This window comes from Heliangelus exortis, chromosome 14 (assembly GCF_036169615.1).
Source record: "Heliangelus exortis chromosome 14, bHelExo1.hap1, whole genome shotgun sequence".
NCBI lineage: Eukaryota > Metazoa > Chordata > Aves > Apodiformes > Trochilidae > Heliangelus > Heliangelus exortis.
This window is the reverse complement of record NC_092435.1, coordinates 11,582,095-11,600,577: the sequence shown is the minus strand read 5'-3', so window position 1 is coordinate 11,600,577 and position 18,483 is coordinate 11,582,095. Positions and strand designations below refer to the sequence as shown.

Below are 18,483 nucleotides of genomic sequence, written 5' to 3'. Positions count from 1 at the left end.
CACAACTTCTGTGCCCTCCCCAAAAAAAAAAAAAAAAACAAACCCGAAGGGAAGGGAAGAGAAGTAAGCAGCATCCCAGGTCTCCAATGACATCATCACCTTTCCAGTTGCTCTAACGTCATCAGCTCTCCATGTTTGGCGTGGGGAAGAGAAATAAACTCCAGGATTTCCTGCTCTGCAGCCACCCCCCCGGGCTGCAGATGCCAGCGGGGTCCCAGCCCTCCCGAAACGTGGTGAAGTTGGACCAGGAGATGCTGGGATTTGCTGCTGAAAAAATGGGTAGGGAATAAAAAGAGAAAAGCTCTCTCTGGCTGCTCCCTAGCATGGATGTCCCCCGCCCTGAAGGATGGGACTCTGGAGAAGGTAAGCTGAGTTTTTGCTGTCTCTTTTCTCTGGGGGGGGGGGGAGGAGGGAGAAGAGGGGGAGAAAGAAGAGGGTTTGAAGCTACGGGGGCTTTGAGAGGGGTTAAAACTTCTTTGAAAAATTCTTCTCCTAGAGATCTCCTCAGGCAGAAGCTGGTGCCACAGCCCCAGCAGCTCCTGCCCCTGCCCACGGGTCTTGGTCTCAGAGGTGGGGGAGCAGAGCTCTGAGCAGGCTGCCCTGCACTCAAGAAAACCCTCTCTTTTACCCCAAGTCCATCAGTTCTGTCATTACTGACAGAAGCTGCCATAACCAACCCGCTCCCTTCATGCATTTCCTATTAGTGCCTAAATTAAACAAACAAAATTGTTGCTTTAAACTCAAGTGCCAGAAAGCCTCTGCTACTTCAAATTAGGAGCTCAGTTCAAGCCAAAAGTACATTTTTTTTTTAATTCCCTCCCCCAGCCCCCAGACTTTTCCCTCCAACATCCCAGGCTTGAAGGCAATAGCTCTACCCCAGCCAGGACCACAGCTTCAGCTCAGTTTGTCCAACCAAGCCATGGAAAAGCTGAGTTTGCCAGAGGATTCAGGAGCAGTAAATGCACCAGGGCACTGATGTGGGGCTGGGTGGGGCACAGGGTGATTCAGCCAAATCCAACCATTTCCAACAGCCATAGCCCCCAGCACCAGAATCTGCTGCTCACAGCCTCAGAAAAAGAAAGGTGGGTGTTTAAATTGCTGCCTTCACCTCTTAATTAATTGCAAAGTTGCTGAATGTTTAACAAATTGCAGTGCTGCATCAACAGCCAGGGCTTCAGCTCCTCTGGCAGTGATATTGGTCTCCCCTCTGTGGTTTCAGCTCAATTAAACTCAGCTTTGACACTTAAAAAGGGAAAAAAAAAAAAAAAAAAGATTTCCCCTTCAGCTTTTCTCCATTGATAGGATGAAACTTAAATATAGGAAAACAATCTGAAATAGAAAACAATCAAGGAATGGCAGGGAGGGTTTTGGACAAGGCTTTCTGATGTCACTGAACAAAACCCCCCTGGGGCATCACTGCTCTGCCACCAGAACCCCTGAAGGCAAAGCATGGGGGACTGGAGGGGCTCAGGGCAAGGCACAGACAGGAAGGGAGATGAAAACTGAAAAACAATAATAAATTTTAAAAATCTACCTTTTCAGGAAGTGCTGAAGTGAATGGGAACAGAGCAGCAATAACTCAGCAGGGAGCTGTCTCCTGCTCCCTTGCCTGGCAGGGGCAGTCACCTAAAAACTGAAGGGTCTGGTACCAGGAGTGACACCCAACCCCCCACAAAGAAACAGGCAGCCCTGTGATCCCAGGGAAAGCCAAAACCTGGGGAAAAATCAGCAAGGAGGCTCCTCCTGGTCACACCTGCAGGGACAAGGTTTGGACAGGGATGTGCCAGCAGGACAGGGACACTGGGGACACTGTTCCTTTCCAGGAGCCCACACCACCAAGTGCTCCCTCTGCCACAGGAGAGCCATGCCATGGGAATAGCTGCATTCCCTGTGCCCCCCCAGCAGTTTTCCCTCCTTATTTTCTGCATGGACAAGAAAAGCTCTCCTGCCACCACTTTTCCACCACTTTTTTCCCCTGCCTTGTCCCAGCTCAGTGGGGACATCAGAAACCTCTGACCCAGGGCTGTGGGCTCAAGTGCAGTCAGCATCCAAAAAGTGCAACAGGGGTTTCATGTCAGCCTTGCTTTTTTGGGGTGTTTTGTTTTGTTTTGCAGCCAAGCCCTGGGGGAATGGAGAAAAGGGAGAATGCAGGTGAAGAAGGGCTCAGTTTGGAAAGGAGGGTGGAAGCCCCACACCTGCAGAGAGAGGGGGGTGAATCCCTTCTCCCATCAGAGGTGCATGGGGTGGGCAGACAGCCCAGAGGCTGCATCTCAGAGATACCTGTGCACACCTCTGGATTGATGTATATAACTTTCCTCCTGAAGCTGAAAATGGGGCAACTCCTCTGCAAAGATGCCATGGGGAGAAGGAGCAGGGTAGAGGAACACTCACAGGCTCCATTCCAAGGGGAAAAGTGCAGTTTTGCTGCACTTGATGCTACACAGCCCCTGGGTTTGTAACCCAGGGTTACAATTTGCTGAATTGCCTCTTCCCCAGAGAGCAGACCCTCCCCTGAGGGCTCTGCAAAACCCATCAGCTCTCTAGAGAGCTGTACAACCACCTGGGAACTCCCCAGGACCCACCAGCACCCTAAGGGTGGGCTGGGGGCAGCCAGACGGGTCCATGGATGGAGAGAAATTCTGCTGTAACTGCAGGGCAGATCTATTTATCTTCCTTTGTGTCCTGAGCTGCAGCTGGAGGCTGATTTCTGCTGCTACAACAGGATGCCTGCACAACGTGCCATGAGAGCTGGAATTGAGTTAGCAGGAGGGGCAGAACCACCAGTGTGTGTCTGGCTGGTGATGAGCTCATAAATCCAGGGCTGGGTCTGGACCAGAGCTCCCACAGGTCTCCCTGCACCCTCCCCATCAGAGCCTGCTCAGCTGCTGACCAGCATCAGCCCTGGCTGAGGCTGATGTTGTTCTCCCTGCCCTTCCACATCCAAAAAAGACAAGGTCTAGCTCCGTGTAAAGCCTTCTTTTCATTTCTAATCCCACCAAAATTGCTGGTAGGCTTACCAGGGACACCTCCCACCAGCCCAGGTTGCTCCAAGCCCCATCCAACCTGGCCTGGAACACTACCAGGGATGGGGCAACTTCTTTGGGCAACCTGAGCCAGGATCTCATCACCCTCACAGCAAAGAATTTCTTCCCAATGTCTCACCTAAACCTCCCCTCTTCCAGTTCAAGCCATTCCCCCTTGCCCTATCACTATATGCTCTTTTTTTGTAGGCCTCCTTCAGGTACTGGAAGGTCCTCCAAGGTCTTCCCTCCATGCAGGGAAATACTGGAAAGGTTTTGGCTTTACAGCATCTGCTTTTAAATCCTGCAGAAACCTCCCAGCCACCCTCATCACCCCATGACCCAGGAGACTCAGCCGAGATGGAGCCCAACGCATCCTCGGGGAACTGCACCGCTCCCCAGATGTCCTTCCAGTCCACCCTCTATGCCACCACCTACACCCTCATCTTCATCCCCGGCCTCCTGGCCAACAGCACAGCCCTGTGGGTCCTGTGCCGCTTCCTCAGCAGGAAGAACAAAGCTGTCATCTTCATGATCAACCTGGCCCTGGCCGACCTGGCTCACGTCCTCTCGCTGCCCCTACGGATGTATTACTACATCAACCACACCTGGCCCTTCGGGACTTTCCTTTGCCAGGTCTGCTTCTACCTGAAATATCTCAACATGTACGCCAGCATCTGCTTCCTCACCTGCATCAGCATCCAGAGGTGCCTCTTCCTCCTCCATCCCTTCAGGGCCAAGGGCTGGAAGCGGCGTTACGAGGCGGCTGTCAGCGGCGCCGTGTGGCTCTTTGTGGGGGCAGCCTGCTTGCCCTTGCTGGTGGTGAGGAGCCCGGCCCTGTCCAACAGCACAGACACCTGCTTCTCTGACCTGGGGGTCAAACAGCTGAGCCCTGGGGCTTCCATCGCTCTGGTGACAGTGGCAGAGCTCTTTGGCTTCATCATCCCCTTCGGCATCATCGCCGGGTGCACGGGGCAGATGTGGAGGTCCCTGCGGGAGGGTCCCCGGCAGCTGCAGAGCACGGGGGAGAAGCAGAAGGCTCTGCGGATGGTGCTGATGTGTGCAGGGGTCTTCTTCATCTGCTTCACGCCCTACCACATCAACTTCCCCTTCTTCATGATGGTGATCGAGAACATCACCCAGGACTGCGCCCTGCACAGGAGCGCCCTCCGGTTCCACCCCATCTCCCTCTGCCTGGCCAGCCTCAACTGCTGCCTGGATCCTCTCCTCTACTACTTCACGACCTCCGAGTTCCAGGACCAGCTGCTGCACCACGGCTGTGCCACCCTGAGGGCACGTTTCAGGCGTGGCAGGACCAGCCTCTCCATCACTGACACCGACCCCGGAATCCGGGTCAGGAGGAGGAGAAACCTTCCCCGCCTCCAGTTCTGGTCTCTTCCCAAGTTCTTTGGTGGAATAAATCGCATGGAAATCCCCGCCGTGCCACCCGATGAGCTCCTGCTGGAGTCCATCTCTTGAAACCCATGGATGAGGATTGCGTTAGGTCCCCAAATACGTCTTGAACCACAGAATCATCTGGGTTGGAAAGGAGCTCTGGGATCATCAACTCCAACCCTTGATCCACTCCCCCTGTGGTTCCCAGACCATGGCACTGAGTGCCACATCCAGTCTCTTCTTAAAAACCTCCAGCGATGGAGAATCCACCCCCTCCCTGGGCAGCCAATTCCAATCACCCTCTCTGCAAAGAATTCCTTCCTAATATCCAACCTAAACCTCCCCTGGCAGAGCTTAAGCCCATGGCCTCTTGTCTTACTGAGAGCTGCCTGGGAGCAGAGCCCGACCCCCCCCTGGCTCCAACCTCCTTTCAGGGAGTTGTAGAGAGTGATGAGGTCTCCCCTGAGCCTCCTCTTCTCCAGACATTCATCATCAACACATCTTGAATTACCCATGTGTGCTGCAGGTGCCAGGCCCTGAGCTAGAAGGACATTTTGATGCAAAAAGACTTTCTAGTTGTGTTGTTGCTGCTGGGGACTCTTTGCCTCCCAGCTTTCTCCATCATAATGTTATTAAAATACCCAAAGCAGCCATCACCGGTGACAGATCTTCCCCCATGCTGACCTGCAGCCAGGTTTGGCTCCCTCCTTTCCCTTGGTTCAGTGTTTTTGGATATTTGTATCTTTTGAAAAGCCTTTTGAATCCTGGAGCTGGAAGCACAGCTCAGGGAGGTGGCACCAGGGGAGTTGCAGCCCTGCCTGACAGCACCCATCACCCTCACCTCAGCCTGCACATCAGGACACTTGTACCCTGCACCTCTTCCCAGCACAAAAATCCATCATCTGGAGCAAACCCAGCTTAATCCTCTCTGGTGGGAGATGTCCCTGCCCATGCAATTAGGGGATATTTAAGGTCCTCCCAACTCCAACCATTCTGTGACTCTGACTGAACCCGAGATTAACAAGACTATAACTTCACCAAGGCACAGCAAGCAAAGAGCATTAACCAATATCAGTGTTAAAGGGAGTTTTCCAACCTACTGGGTTAAAAAAGGCACCTGGAGCTGAGCCCCCTGAACCCAGGGAGCTATGGGATGCTCAGCTCCTTACGGGGGGACAGAGCCAGACTGTCACTGGATACACCAGGAGCAAAGAGAAGGAAGGATGAGGGATGAAGGATACCTCCCAGAGCACATCAGCTCAGAGAGACCCAGGCTGAGCCACAGAAGTGGCTGACATTGCCATTTCTTGTGCCTGGTGCTGCTTGGCCTTTTGCTAAAGGCTGTGGCTGCAGATTAAGGTGGTATCCAAGCCTCCCCGTTTTGCTTTAAAAACCAGAAAAAGGTCCCAGACTTTGCTGGGTACTGAGAGAAGTTTACAAAACCAACCCGAGTGCATCCTTAAGGCTTCAAAAGCTCGGGAGGAAATAAAATGATCTCAAGATGTATTTTAGCATCGTGGGTATTTTTAAGTGCTTGTAAATGGTCTCATTATGCACCAGGACTGCACAAACTGCAGCTGGGGAGGGAGCCCAATTTGGGGCTCACAGAGGACCCTTTGCCACCTCACCCAGTGCCCAGCACAGGAGGTTTCCTCCTTCTAGGCAAAGGCATCAACAACTGCAACACCAAAAAACCACCCAGAGAATTATTTAAATAAATGTAGGCAGAGAGGGGGTTGATAGGAAACAGCTTTTCTGGTGATTGGATGCAGGTTTCCAATCCTTGAAGCATTTCTGGGAAATGGGGAGCAGGAGATGGTTGACCCTTTCCTTGCCAAAGTTGGTCTTGGAAAGAGAAGGGGAGGTGAAGAAGACAACCTGGAAGAACCTGCCCTGGTCCTTACAGAGTGCCACAGACTGGCAAAAACCCCTTAGACAGGCAGAAAACACAATGAAGCTGCAGCCCAGATCTTCTCCACCTCCTTTCACATTTAAAAAAAAAAAAAAAAAAAAAAAAAAAAGAAAGAAAGGAAATAATTTCCTTTCTTGCTTGGGGGAAGGAAGAAATAAATAAAAAAAAGGCTGAAAAAAGCTGCTTCAGATGGCACCAGCCCAGCAGTGTGCATGGGCAAAACAGGAAACCCAAGCAAAACCTCCCTGAGCCCAGCAAGGCTCAGCTCCAGCACCTTCCCCAGGAGCCTGGTTTTAGCCTCTGAGTGCCTTCAGGGAATGGTGCAGCCCTGAGTGGTTGAGGTGGGCATCCAGGTAGCCCTCAAGAACCACAAGGAGATATTTATAAGCTCTGCTGACCAACCACAAAGCTCCTGCCTTCCTGGCATCTCCAGGTTTCCCAGTAACTCCAGTTACCCCTAGGATTCTGCCTTTTTTTTCAGACTGAGGAGCTTCTCTGAATTTTCTGCAATGCCCACCCCCACCCCTACCCCCTCCTTCCTAAAAGGAAAGAGAAAATAGCCCCAAAATTCTGACTGACCCATGGAAGCACAGCAGTGACCCTCATCCAGGGTGAGCCCATCGCCCCTCACCCTGTCTTCACCATGGGTTGCATCCAAAATACAGAAAAAAAAAAAAAAAAAAAAAAAATCCTTTCCTGAGTTAGATGCTTTGGATGGGAAGAATTTTTGTTGGGTTTTACACAAACCAGGCCCTGAGGAATTATCCTTTTCCCAGTGCAGTCCCATCAGAGGCCACAAGACCCCTGCCAGCCCCTTGGTTTGATCACAGCCCCCAAGTTCCAGCACCACAAACACCTTCGCTGGGTGCTGGGACCCAAATTGTGGGGATTTGGGTCAGCAGGAGCTCTGCCACCTAAATGTCCCACAGAGGAGGAGAAGGGGGGACAGGGATGCTGCTTGTCCCTGGTGCAGGGATGCAGGAGCTGGGTTGGGGTGTGGGGGACACTGGGGGGGATGCCTGGCCACACACTGCCCCTAAGGAGTGAAAAGGCTGCTGGGCTGAGGCTTTGCTTTGCCCAGACCAAGGTGAGAGACAGGAGAAAAACTCAAGGTTGAGGAAAAGGGAGAGCAAGAGCCTGGGAGGTGCCATGGAGGAGGAGAGGGCAAGGGGATTCAGGAATGTTTAGGATTTCTTTCTCAAAGCCATCACCTGGGGGCATTCAACCTTTTATTCCCACAGCAAAAGGAAGCAGTAATGAGTCCCAGTGCTGCCTTTAGCCTCAGCATTTGCCAGGTTAAATATTTCAGCCCCTGGCCACAGTGTCACCAGTGGGAGCAGAGGTGACAGCACCCAGAGCCCATCCTCCCCCAGTCCCAGCTCTCACTGGGATGCAGGGATGGGCAGCCCAGCACCAATGGCATCCACATATCCTCAGCTTTTCACATCCAATTCATTATTCTGTGCAGCTTAATCCCTTATGCCTGGCTTGACTAAACCTGCTCATTTCATCCATCCATGCCCACACCCCCCCCTCTGCACAGGGGGTACCCCAAATTATTCAGAATTTCGGAATATCCAAGATGTCTCCTCTGCACAAGACTTTTCAGGGCAGGGCAGGAGGGAAGGTTGCTTTTCTCTTTGCTAAAAATACCTTTTTTCCTCCCTCTATGACCACACACTTCCAGTCCAGCCCCAGCAAAGTGATTTTGCCTCTGGAAAACCACTCAGAGCTCTCAGCACACCAGAGAGGCTCAGGCTCTGATGGCTTTTGGCACGGGGCTAATTGCCACCACTGCTGGCAACCAGCTGCTTCTCCATCCACCCACCCATCCACCCACCTCACACCAAAAGAAAAAAACCAAACCCACAGTGCCTGGTGAAGGCACAAACACCCCAACACACCAGCAGCTTCTGAAGCAAAACCTCAAGGCACAGAAAGAAAATTTTGCTGCTTTAAAGCAAAGCTGAGCCAGGGAGTGGTTTTCCAGACAGCCATGAGTTCATCAGAGACCTGGCCAAGTTGTTTTATTTTATTATTATTACTTTTTTTTTTTTTTTTTTTTTTTTTTTTTACTTTATTCCTGCCCTCAGCCAGAAGCACCCTGCAAAGCCCAAGTGTGTCTGAGGGGCCAGCAGCATGGTGGAGCCCCAGGACTGTCCCCTCCTTCCCTGTTCCTGGCAGAGGGGAAAGGGCTTTGGGATGGATGTCAGAGGCACATTCAGCACGGGGAGGGGAAGTTCTGCCCGGAGAAACAATCAGAGCCTCAACCTTGCAGCAGTCAGCAAGTCCTTCCCAGCAGGAATTGCTATGCCCCCTCCTCCTCCTCCTTCTCCTCCTCATGGGGGTTGGTCTGTGTGTGCTTTAAAGCAAATTTCCCTGCTGTAGGCAGGTAGGGAAGGCAGGGAGGCTGGGGAGGAAAGTCCAGGACATTCTAACCCCCAGGGAAAGCAGCAAAGCCACGTCTGGAAAGCACTCCAGAAAGAGCTCTAGAAATGCACCTAGAAAGTGCTCTAGAAAGACATAGAAATTGTCAGAGAAAGCACTCCAGGAAAAGTTCTAGAAAATATCTAGAAAGCCCTATAGGAAAATCTCTATAAAGCCATCTGGGATGCTATACAGAAATATCTCTAGAAAGTTACCTAGAGCACTCTAGAAAGAGTTCTAGAGCAGTGGTTGGGAAATGGTCCAGAAATCAATCGAGGTAAAGATCTAGAAAGGCATCAGGAAAGTGCTTCAGAAAAGTGCATGAAAGCTCTCTGGAAACTGCTCTAGACAGGCATTTAGAAAGTGCTCCAAAAAACATCTAGAAAGTTCTATAAGAAAAGCTCTAGAAAGGTGCCCAAAAAACAGTCTAGAAGACTGTCCATAGAGATCTCTAGGCAGTGATCTAGAACTCCAGAAAGAGTTCCAGAGCATTCTCTAGAAAGCTCCCTACAGAGCACTCTAGAAAGGTGCCCAGAAAGTGCTCCAGAAAGCCCAGCACAGCCCTGGAACCCCCTGTCCCCTGCCCAACATCCTCCTGCCCTTCCCAGGTCCTCCCCCAGCCAGATGTCCCCAGGCAGGTGGGGAGGGGACCCTCACAACTGATTCTCAGCAATTGGTTGTGTTAAAGCCCCTCAGCACAGGATGCCATCACTGTTCCTCCCCAAGGATGCCCTGCAAGGTCCCAAGGCAGAAGCTTAGATGAGCTGAACATTGCCAACTTTCACAAAATAAAAATGTGAGGAATAAGATTAAATACAAGAAAAACATGAGATAAAGTTTTGCCTGATGCTGTGAAAACAATTGTGCTGTGATTGATTCTATGCCCAGCTCCAAGCTCTCCTGGTTTTTGGTGGCCTCAAGCCTGGCAGGTTTGGGGAGGGTCCAGGCACTGCCACCACTGTGCACCCCGTGCCAGGGGACACCACGACTCAGAGTCCCATTCAGCTGCTGGTAAAGGACCCCCAGGTTCCCACCCACCCCAAGAAGGGGCTGAGCCCCCAGGTTGATGGGAACCAGGCTGGTGATGCTCAGCAGCTGCACACAGAGCATGGCAGCAGCAAAACAGGATATGGTTGTGCTCCCCAAATGGTGTTTTTTGAAACTAAAAGCCTATCCCTACAGTGAATACAGGCACAGGTTGGGCTTTCTTATAAACAGCCTGGCTTCTGTGGAAATGAAAGTGTGAAACTGAGCACCCATCACACGTTTGGTGGGGAAAAGAAAAGAAAAAGAAGAGAGAAAGGCATCAACTTCAGAGGCGAGGTGCTGTGCAGCCATGGCAGGGGGGTAGCACTGCTGTTATTCTTGGGACTGGCCTCAATTTTGTTATCTGCTAAAAAGTGTCCAAGCCCTTGGACCACCTTGCAGAGCCAGGGGGCTGGTAGGGTCACCCAGAGGGACAGGAGCAGAGCCTGAAGATTCCCAGGATTCACAGCACAGGGTTTTGGGGTGGGGAAAAAGGAAATAAGTGGGTTTTTTTAAAAATCATTATGGTGAAAACACCTTGCAAAATTTGAGAGCACAGCAGAGGTGGCTGCCAGGAGGTCCTGGCAAGCACAGCTCGGGTTTTGCACCCCAAATGCTGCTTCAGTCCCCGACACAATTTTAGGTTGAACTGCTCCAGAAACTGTTCATTAAAAAGGTGAATTTTTAATAACAACCAGTTGAATCAAGACTTCTCCTTGGTCTTAAAATAATACATTTCACATTTCCTGAATTTGAATCCCTGGATGGATAACTACATAAGTGCTGCCAGTGCCATCCTCTGCTGATGCCATCGGGACCAGGGTGACAAGTGACACCAGCTCATGGGACAAGCATCCCTTTGGATGAGAAGAGACCTCAGCTCCGGTCCCGCTTTGCTCCTCACCAGCTGCAGAGATCCCACTGAACAAGAAAATAACCCCAGAGAACCTCCTGCTATGGGGGGAGGGAGTCCAGATCAGAGGGGAAAACTCTTCAGGGGTGGGGGGTGCCAGGACCTACTGTGCTGGGGCAAGAACACCCAGATGAGGGTGAAGGAATCTTTCCCAGAGGGCTGGGGAAGGGAGAGGAAAACTATCGACGAGGAAGGATGCAGCCTCACTAGCTCTGTGTCTGTGGTAGAAGGGGCACTGGGGGTCAAACCCCGCCTCCCAGCATCATGGCAGAGAGGGACCACCACGCCACCACCTTTTCCAAAACCGCCCCGGAACCGGCAGCACCTCCGTATATACACACAGGCAGCTATAGAAAGAAAGAAAGGGCCCGGCCCGGCCCGGTCCTGCCCCCTGCCCCCTCCCCTCCTGCGGGCAGAGAGGCTGCTCCAGGCACTTCCACTTTTGCTTTGCACTTCACTCGGGGTGGGGACCCGGCAGCAGCCCTGGGGTCACAGCAGAGCATCCCACGAAGGTGACAGCAGAGCGTCCCACGGGGGTCACAGCAGAGCATCCCACCCAGACAGCAACGGTAGGACCCATCCTCTCTTACCCCAGGTTATCTCTTTGAGCCAGGCTGAAGGGTTTAAGTTAGGGGGGTTTTTTTGATTCGGGTTTTTTGTTTTTGGGTTTTGTTTTTTTTTTATGGGTTTGGTGCCTCTTCTTACCCTCAGTAGAAGTGGTGAGAGGGGAGGGGGATGGCCCAAGGAGGGAGAGGAGGGTGCAGTGTGAACCACTGACCCCTGAACCTCCAAAAGTCAGGGAGATGCAGGCAAAGGGCAGGGATGAGCAAGGAGCTGATAGCTCCATTTATCAGGAGAACGAGCTCCTCCAAGGGCTCACAAGATGCTCCATGTCCCCAGGGGAGAGGAGAGGCAGAGCTGAAGCCAAAACAACCATGGAGTTTCAAACCCTGTTTTCTGTCCCTGGCAGTGAGCATCATGAAGCTGTGTTTGAGAACAACCCCAAGTGCAGGGAGTCTTAAACACTGCAAACCCCACAGCTGCCTGCAAAGGGCCTGCTCTGAACAGGGACATTTTAAGACCACCAGCATGGGGACAACCAGTCTGATTTACTCATTTCTCTCTTGGCTTTGGATTTGTCCAATGTTTTGGGGGGTTTTTAAGTGCTCTGTTGCTGGGAGGCAGGATGCTGACCTGCCACCAGCAGTTTTCCACTTCCTTGCACTGTCCCTGGCAGGTTTTCTTGTGCCACCACTGCTCTCCCATCCTGGTCCCCAAGGCTGTGTCATTCCCCAGGGGTCTGCATGGATGGTTTGGGTGGAAAACTCCTGGTTTTAGTGCTTGGGATGTGCCAGGAAGGGAGCAGAGGAGTGGAGGATGAGTTGAGTACACAATGCTTCTGCTCAGGGATTACATTTTCCCCCCTTTTTAACCAGGATTAACAAAGAAAGACAAGAGCTTTTACAAAGGATTGAAAGGTGGAAGCAGCCTATTTCACATGGCATTAAACCAGCACTTCTATTTTTTCCTTGGAATAATTTTTCTTGGAATTTACTCAGCTGAATTCCCTCCAGTGTCCCTGCCTGACTCAAAGCCATAGTTCCAAGGGAGCTCCCAGAGCTCCAGCCTTGCAGCTCTTTCCCAAACTTTTCATGCCAGAGGAGTCTCCCCTCAAGGAGATGCCAGCAGCTCCCAGGAGGGACAGGGGTGAAAAGGCAGGGAGCAGGGGCAAGGCAGAGGGTGGCCAGGCCACGGAAACATTCAGTTACCTTCAATATGAGCAAATGATAAATTACTGAAATAATAAAAAATCGTTTTCATTCCACTGTGCCAATGCCCCAGGGGCCTAAGCTGTAAAATCTTGGATGATTTGCTGGTTTGTTTTTTTTTTCCCAGCACAAATATTCACCCCCTTCAGTGCCTGACAGCTCAGGTAACCACAGAAATTGGATGGGGTGAACAGGTACCTGCTCGGGGACTGAGTCAAGATAAAAGAGCTGCTCTCACTTGGTGGCTTTGCAAATGCAACCTTAGCAAATATATTCCAGCAGTCTGGAGAATGAGGGTGGGTGAGAGGGGGATGCTCAGGAGGGATGGAGGATGCTGCCAATGGGACCCAGAGCCTTTATCCTTCCCCCTGATGGTTTTTAAGAGAACTAAAAAGCAGCCCTGTGCAACCATCAGCTTCTATTTCTGACAGTTGTGTTTTCACTGAATTCCTATTAATTATTACTACTACAAGCAGCTATCCCTGCCAAAACAGGACAGCAGCACTTCAGGGGACAGAGAAAACCAGTGGCTACAGGACACCTCTGCCCTCCTCTGGTCCCCAAGCCAAACCCTGAGTCCCAACAGGGACCAGACAGGGAGGGACAGAAGCCAGTGCAGCACAGGAAACTAAATTTCTATTTGAAATTACCCTTCCACATGTTCTCTTTTTATTTTAGGCTGCAGAGGAGAAGAAAAGACAGAAAGAAGTGTGGCCCCAGCCCAGCCTGCCCCAGGGGTAAGTCAGAATGTGACACCAGGGTGCCAGGCTCAGCACCAGCTGTCACTGTGTCCCTGTCACCTCTGACACAGGATTTTGGTGTTTTTACAGCAGTTCCCCAACACCCATGGGTGCCTTTACACCCACCACTTACCTGGGCCAGTTCTGGTCCTTGTAAGGACTGTGCTCAGGAGCAGGATTTGGCCAGGCTGGGAGGGAGCAGGAGGTTCTGAGCAGCATCCTGGGGTCTCCAAGGACCTGAGCTCCAGGACAGGACCAGTCCTGATGCTGCTACAAACATACATTTGATGACCTTAAAGATCTTCTCCAACCAGAACAGCTCAGTGAACAGACCCCAGGCCATGGGCTGCTTCCTCCTGAGCTGGTTGAAGAGCTTCTCCTCCCCCCAGTTGGCTTTTTAACACCTGCTCTGGCTTTGCAAATCCTGGGGTAAAACCCTCAGGATTTGATAACGAGGGTCCTGAGCTGACCCAACCCCCTGTAACCACCCTCAGGTGAGAAGCCCCCTCCTCATGGGGGTGTGATGGGCCCTGAGGTGGGGCACATGGGTGCACACAGCTTGCCCTTCACCGGGGAGAAAATAGGGTGCAAAACCCCCACCCAGCTTCCCCGGGCATCAGGGAGGGATGCTTGCAGTGCCTGACTACAAAACCCCCCCCACTGCTTCCCGTTCCTTAAGTATAAATGAAAAAAAAATCTTCATGGGGTCTCCTTGGTGAAACGGGGGATGAAACCCCCCCCCAGAGGGAGCCTGGGGTGGGGGTGGTCCTGGTCCTGGCACCTCCCCTGCGCCAGGGGGAAGCGGGCGTGGAGCCTGCGAGCAAAGATTTCCTCTTTCTGGGGCTTTTTTTAGCATCCTGTTGGTTTTCACACAGCACTTCGGGCCCAACCCGGCAGCTCGGGATTTCCAAAGTGCTGATTCTCCTCCTGTTGCTGTGGTTTTTCTTGATACGAGAACGTGAAAGGCTTTAAACTGCAGGGTAATTAACTGCACAGCTTATTAGTTGTGGCTCCCGAAGTTTAATGGGATTATCCCACCAGCTGTTTTGCTCGATTGGCTCCCTGGAAAAAAGGAGGACACCTCAGTGTCATTGGGCTCATCATCATGCAAGAGGCATGACACAAATAGATGGAGAAAAGCTGCCTCCCCAGACTGTTTTCTCTTCCAGAAGATTTTCTGTTTCCACCCAAAGCTATTTCAAAGCCTTGGTGCAGTCACAATGGCAAATGTTGAACATCAGGTCCAGTAATAAATGTTCACATTTTGATGCCTATACCTCAAAGCAGAGGCAAAAACCATCAGGGATTGCAGCAGGATGTAATTTTGCCTTCGTAAATGTGCCTCTGGCATCTTGGTTGGTACCTCCAAACTTGTCTCACTGAGGCCTGTAGGTTAATTCTTTATGCTGAAGCAGAGATCCGAATTTCCTCTGTATATGTCAGATCTGGGCTTGGCAGGTTGGTTGTTGTTGGTTTTTTTTAATGTCTGACACATTCAGATAACATCAGCAGCTTCTCATGCAAATAACTTTAAAACAAAGCCCACCTCCAGTCACCTTAGTGACAAGATCTGGTATTTCCAGCAGCCACAGCAGCCACATGCACAAGATGGATAAAGAAAAGTCAAATCACACTTAGAAATAAGTCAAATTTTACATGCTAGAGGCACCTCTGTAGCAAAATGTGTTTCATAAGTGGGCCAGCTGTCCCTGCTTAAACACGAGTATGTTTTATGTTTTTTTAATGAAAGACAAATCAAAAGTTGACCCTGGTTTGGTGAAAGCCACCAACCTGGGACTTCCACCCCGTGGCTGCTCCGATGGAAAATGTTCATTTCTCAGGTGTGTGTGTGTCAGACTCACTGACATGAAGAGCAGATTTTGTTCTCTCTTCTGGGCTGCCTACAGCCCTGCTGTGGGTGGGAAGTTCCTGAAGGGCTTTCCTAGGAAGAGAGGGGGAACATTAACCTCTGGAGTGCTGCTTCCTCTGCCCGGGAGGAATAGTCCTTGGGCATGGGGAGCCCAACAGCCCCACAGGCAAAGGGAGATCCAGATGTGGGAAAGCTGGGAAAGATGCAGCTGGAGAAACCTGGCAGTGAGTTAAGTGCCCCCTGAGAGCAGGGCTGACTTCTGGTTTGGTTTGTAGCAGCAATTAAACACATTTTCCATTGATTCCTCAGGGGAGGAGAAGAGCTGGGCACCCAGAGTGCCACGAGCAATAGGTTCCTATCAGAGGGATGCCCTCCACAGCTTTCCCTGCTTTTCTCTTGCTCTGGGGTTCCCTGCCAGGTTGTAACTGCACTTTTTATCTCCCAGCTGCAGGTCCAAGCTTCTGTGTTGAGAGAAGAGGCTGAAATGCCACCCAAAAGGTGACAGAGGTGCAGTTCCAGGGGCAACCTGTTGACTGCTTGGGCAGAGAACAATGTGTGTGGGTCCCTCCCTGTCCATCCTGCAAGGAGAGGAGCGAGGTCTGGGGACTCCAGAGAAGGAGCATGAGCAAAGCACACGAGCAGGACTTTAATTAAAGTCCCCTCCCCTACCAAAACTCTTCCCCTGAGTGGACCCCATGGCCTGGTAACCAACACCCCAAAAAAGTAAGGACAAGGGGGCTGCAGGACGTGGGTGAGGAAGATGTTACCATGCTGGGGCTGAGCACGGGTCTGGAGCACAACCATGACCAACAACTCCACCTGCACTGAAACAGACCTCAAACCCTACTACGCCATTACATACACCTTCATCCTCATCCCTGGACTGATAGGAAACACCTTGGCCCTCTGGGTCTTTTATGGGTACATGAAAGAAACTAAAAGGGCCGTGATATTCATGATCAATTTAGCCATCGCTGACTTATGGCAGGTTTTGTCCTTGCCCCTGAGGATTTTCTACTACTTGACGGGGACGTGGGAGTTTGGAAGAGGTCTCTGCATGCTCTGCTTCTACCTGAAATACGTCAACATGTACGCAAGCATCTACTTCTTGGTCTGCATCAGTGTCAGGCGTTACCTCTTCCTCATGCACCCTTTCAAATTCAGCGACTGCAGACGCATCTGTGACGTGTACATCAGCATCCTGGGCTGGGTGCTGGTCTGCGTTGCCTGTTTGCCCTTCCCCCTCCTCAGGCTCCAGAGGGATGCTAACAACACGTGTTTCGTGGACCTCCCCGTGGCACAAATTGGCCTCTCCACCTCCATTGCCATGGTGACCACGGGGGAGCTGCTGGGCTTCATCACACCCCTCCTCATCATCCTCTACTGCTCCTGGAAGACCATCTTATCACTAAAAGAAAAAAATTCTGCTTCACATGACCTCGGAGAGAAAAAGAAAGCTTTGAAGATGATTCTCACCTGCGCTCTGGTCTTTCTGATTTGCTTTGCACCTTACCACATCAGCTTCCCGCTGGATTTCTTTGTCAAAACCAAAAAGATTGAGAATGGGTGTGCCCAGAAGGTGATCTCGGTGTTCCACGCCGTAGCCCTGTGCCTTGCCAGCCTGAACTCCTGTGTGGACCCAGTCATCTACTACTTTACAACAGATGAGTTCAGGAGACGCCTTTCCAGGCAGGATTTGCAGGACAGCATCCAGCTCCACACCCTGGCTCACATCAGGAAACACACCAGAGCAGTGCTCAGGACAGACACCATGGACTATTAGTGCTGCCCTTCCCCAGATGCTTGCCAGGAATTCAAATGTTCACTATATTTGGGGGGTTGGCCCCATTCCCCCACTCCCCCGCCCCCCCCCCCCCCCCCCCCCGGGACACTGTGAGTGAAGACTCAGATAAACTTCTGATCTCAGTGAGGGGTGGAGAAAAACAAACAAAAAGCCCCCAAGCCCCCACTTGACTGAAAATGTGCTTATATAATATTTTGGTTCCAATTTTCCCTGAAGATAAACATAAATAATTACTGTGTAATTCCCTCAGGCCCTATTTCTCCAGCAGCAGGAGGACTGCAGGATAACCAGCTCCCTGGTACCAATGATGGGACCATCAGACCCAGCCAGGTCCTGGTGAGGCACCCTGGCTTCCTCAGGAGGCAGCAAAGATTCTGGGGGTCCTGCAGAAATAATTTGATTTTAAAAGTTAATAGGTGGAACAATATTATGTATTCCTGAAGCAAAAGACAGTCCAACAATGACTAATTTCTCTGCAGAGTGCCAAGAGCTTGCCTCAAGCCACGCTGACCACAGAGGCAGCAGAGTAAGGATTTGCCATGTAAATAATTAACAAAGCTCCCATTTTGGGGAGTAGCAAATTACATAATTCCTTAGATCACAAAGTCATTGAAGTATTCAGGGGATCTTTTTCTGCCCTCAGTTCCCATTTCTGGCTCAAAAACCATAAGTGTGAAGCCATTATCACTGCCTTGGATATGCTTTAATTACCCAGGCCAGATGTCCATCACACCTTTCAGGTCCTCTTTTCACCAAAGATGGGGCAAATTATTTCCCTTTCACAGATTATTGACCCATCACATCCACTCATCATTAGCAGCAGTGTGAAAAAGAACAGTCAGAGGAACCAAACCTTCCAACATATTTCTACAATGTGAACTCTTTAAAGCAGAGTCAAAGGTGTCACCCACCCATCTCCAAGAGATTTTTAAAGAAGGCTCAAACATGGATGCATTCTTAGTAATAATTTCTGTAAAATCAAACCACAGAAGCTCCAGGCTTCACTGCTGTTTCATTTGCACCTTCTTTTAAAATTTGTATTTCTGTGAACATTTGAGATGTTGCATTTTGAAATGAAAAAACACAGTGACAGCATCTGACTTTATTTAATGCAAATGGCGCTTTATAGATTTAATTTATGAAAGAATATATTTTTTGTAGAATAATTATGTGAATCCCAGAATTTTGGAACACAGAAAACCTGTTTTTTTCCTCCTTCTGTTTAAAAACCCTTCTCTTAAATAAAATTCCACCACCTTATCCTTATCTAAATCCAGCGTGTCTGTACCCAAACGTGTTGGCTAAGCACTGCCAGGACATGGAAACCACGCAGTATGCTGCAATTTGGTCACAGCAATGAAAAAAGCATCCATTTTTTTTTTATTTCCTGTTGTATATGACAAAAAAAACCCTTTGCATATTATTTTTAGATGTAATTCTTGTCTCACAAAAACCAACTTGTGGTAGCACGGGGGTTGCTGACACCTCTTGAGCACCCATAGAACATTTTGAATGTCTTGTCAAAATTCTTTTAACCACCTCCTTGCAAAATCCTGGTTTGCAAAGGGACAAACCACAGTGCAGCACCTCACCTACCCCCCCATCAG

The 18,483-nt window shown here is 50.6% G+C and overlaps 2 protein-coding genes and 1 long non-coding RNA gene across 5 annotated transcripts; 2 read left to right on the top strand and 1 right to left on the bottom strand.

Annotated features, from left to right (window-relative positions):
• Nucleotides 1-57: 57 nt before the first annotated feature.
• On the top strand, nt 58-5,921 carry LOC139802768 (putative P2Y purinoceptor 10). Of its 3 annotated transcripts, XM_071758239.1 has the most exons (3): nt 59-363; nt 826-1,082; nt 3,331-5,921. In XM_071758239.1, the coding sequence occupies exon 3, from the start codon at nt 3,381-3,383 to the stop codon at nt 4,497-4,499; it is 1,119 nt and encodes a 372-aa protein (XP_071614340.1). In that variant the 5' UTR covers nt 59-363; nt 826-1,082; nt 3,331-3,380; the 3' UTR covers nt 4,500-5,921. The 3 variants fall into 3 exon arrangements, with proteins under 3 accessions (XP_071614339.1, XP_071614340.1, XP_071614341.1); XM_071758238.1 differs by lacking the exon at nt 826-1,082 and having other exon boundaries at nt 58-363; XM_071758240.1 differs by lacking the exons at nt 59-363; nt 826-1,082 and adding an exon at nt 1,122-2,234.
• Nucleotides 5,922-11,204: 5,283 nt separating this feature from the next.
• Nucleotides 11,205-16,855, top strand: GPR174 (G protein-coupled receptor 174). The gene is made up of 3 exons (XM_071757652.1): nt 11,205-11,262; nt 13,141-13,199; nt 15,518-16,855. Exon 3 carries the CDS (start codon nt 15,875-15,877, stop codon nt 16,853-16,855), a length of 981 nt encoding a protein of 326 aa, XP_071613753.1. The 5' UTR covers nt 11,205-11,262; nt 13,141-13,199; nt 15,518-15,874.
• Nucleotides 14,716-16,301, bottom strand: LOC139802474 (uncharacterized). Its single transcript, XR_011728647.1, has 2 exons — nt 16,208-16,301; nt 14,716-15,144 (listed from the first exon to the last, which is right to left on the bottom strand). It is a non-coding gene; the product is annotated as an uncharacterized lncRNA (long non-coding RNA).
• Nucleotides 16,856-18,483: the final 1,628 nt, after the last annotated feature.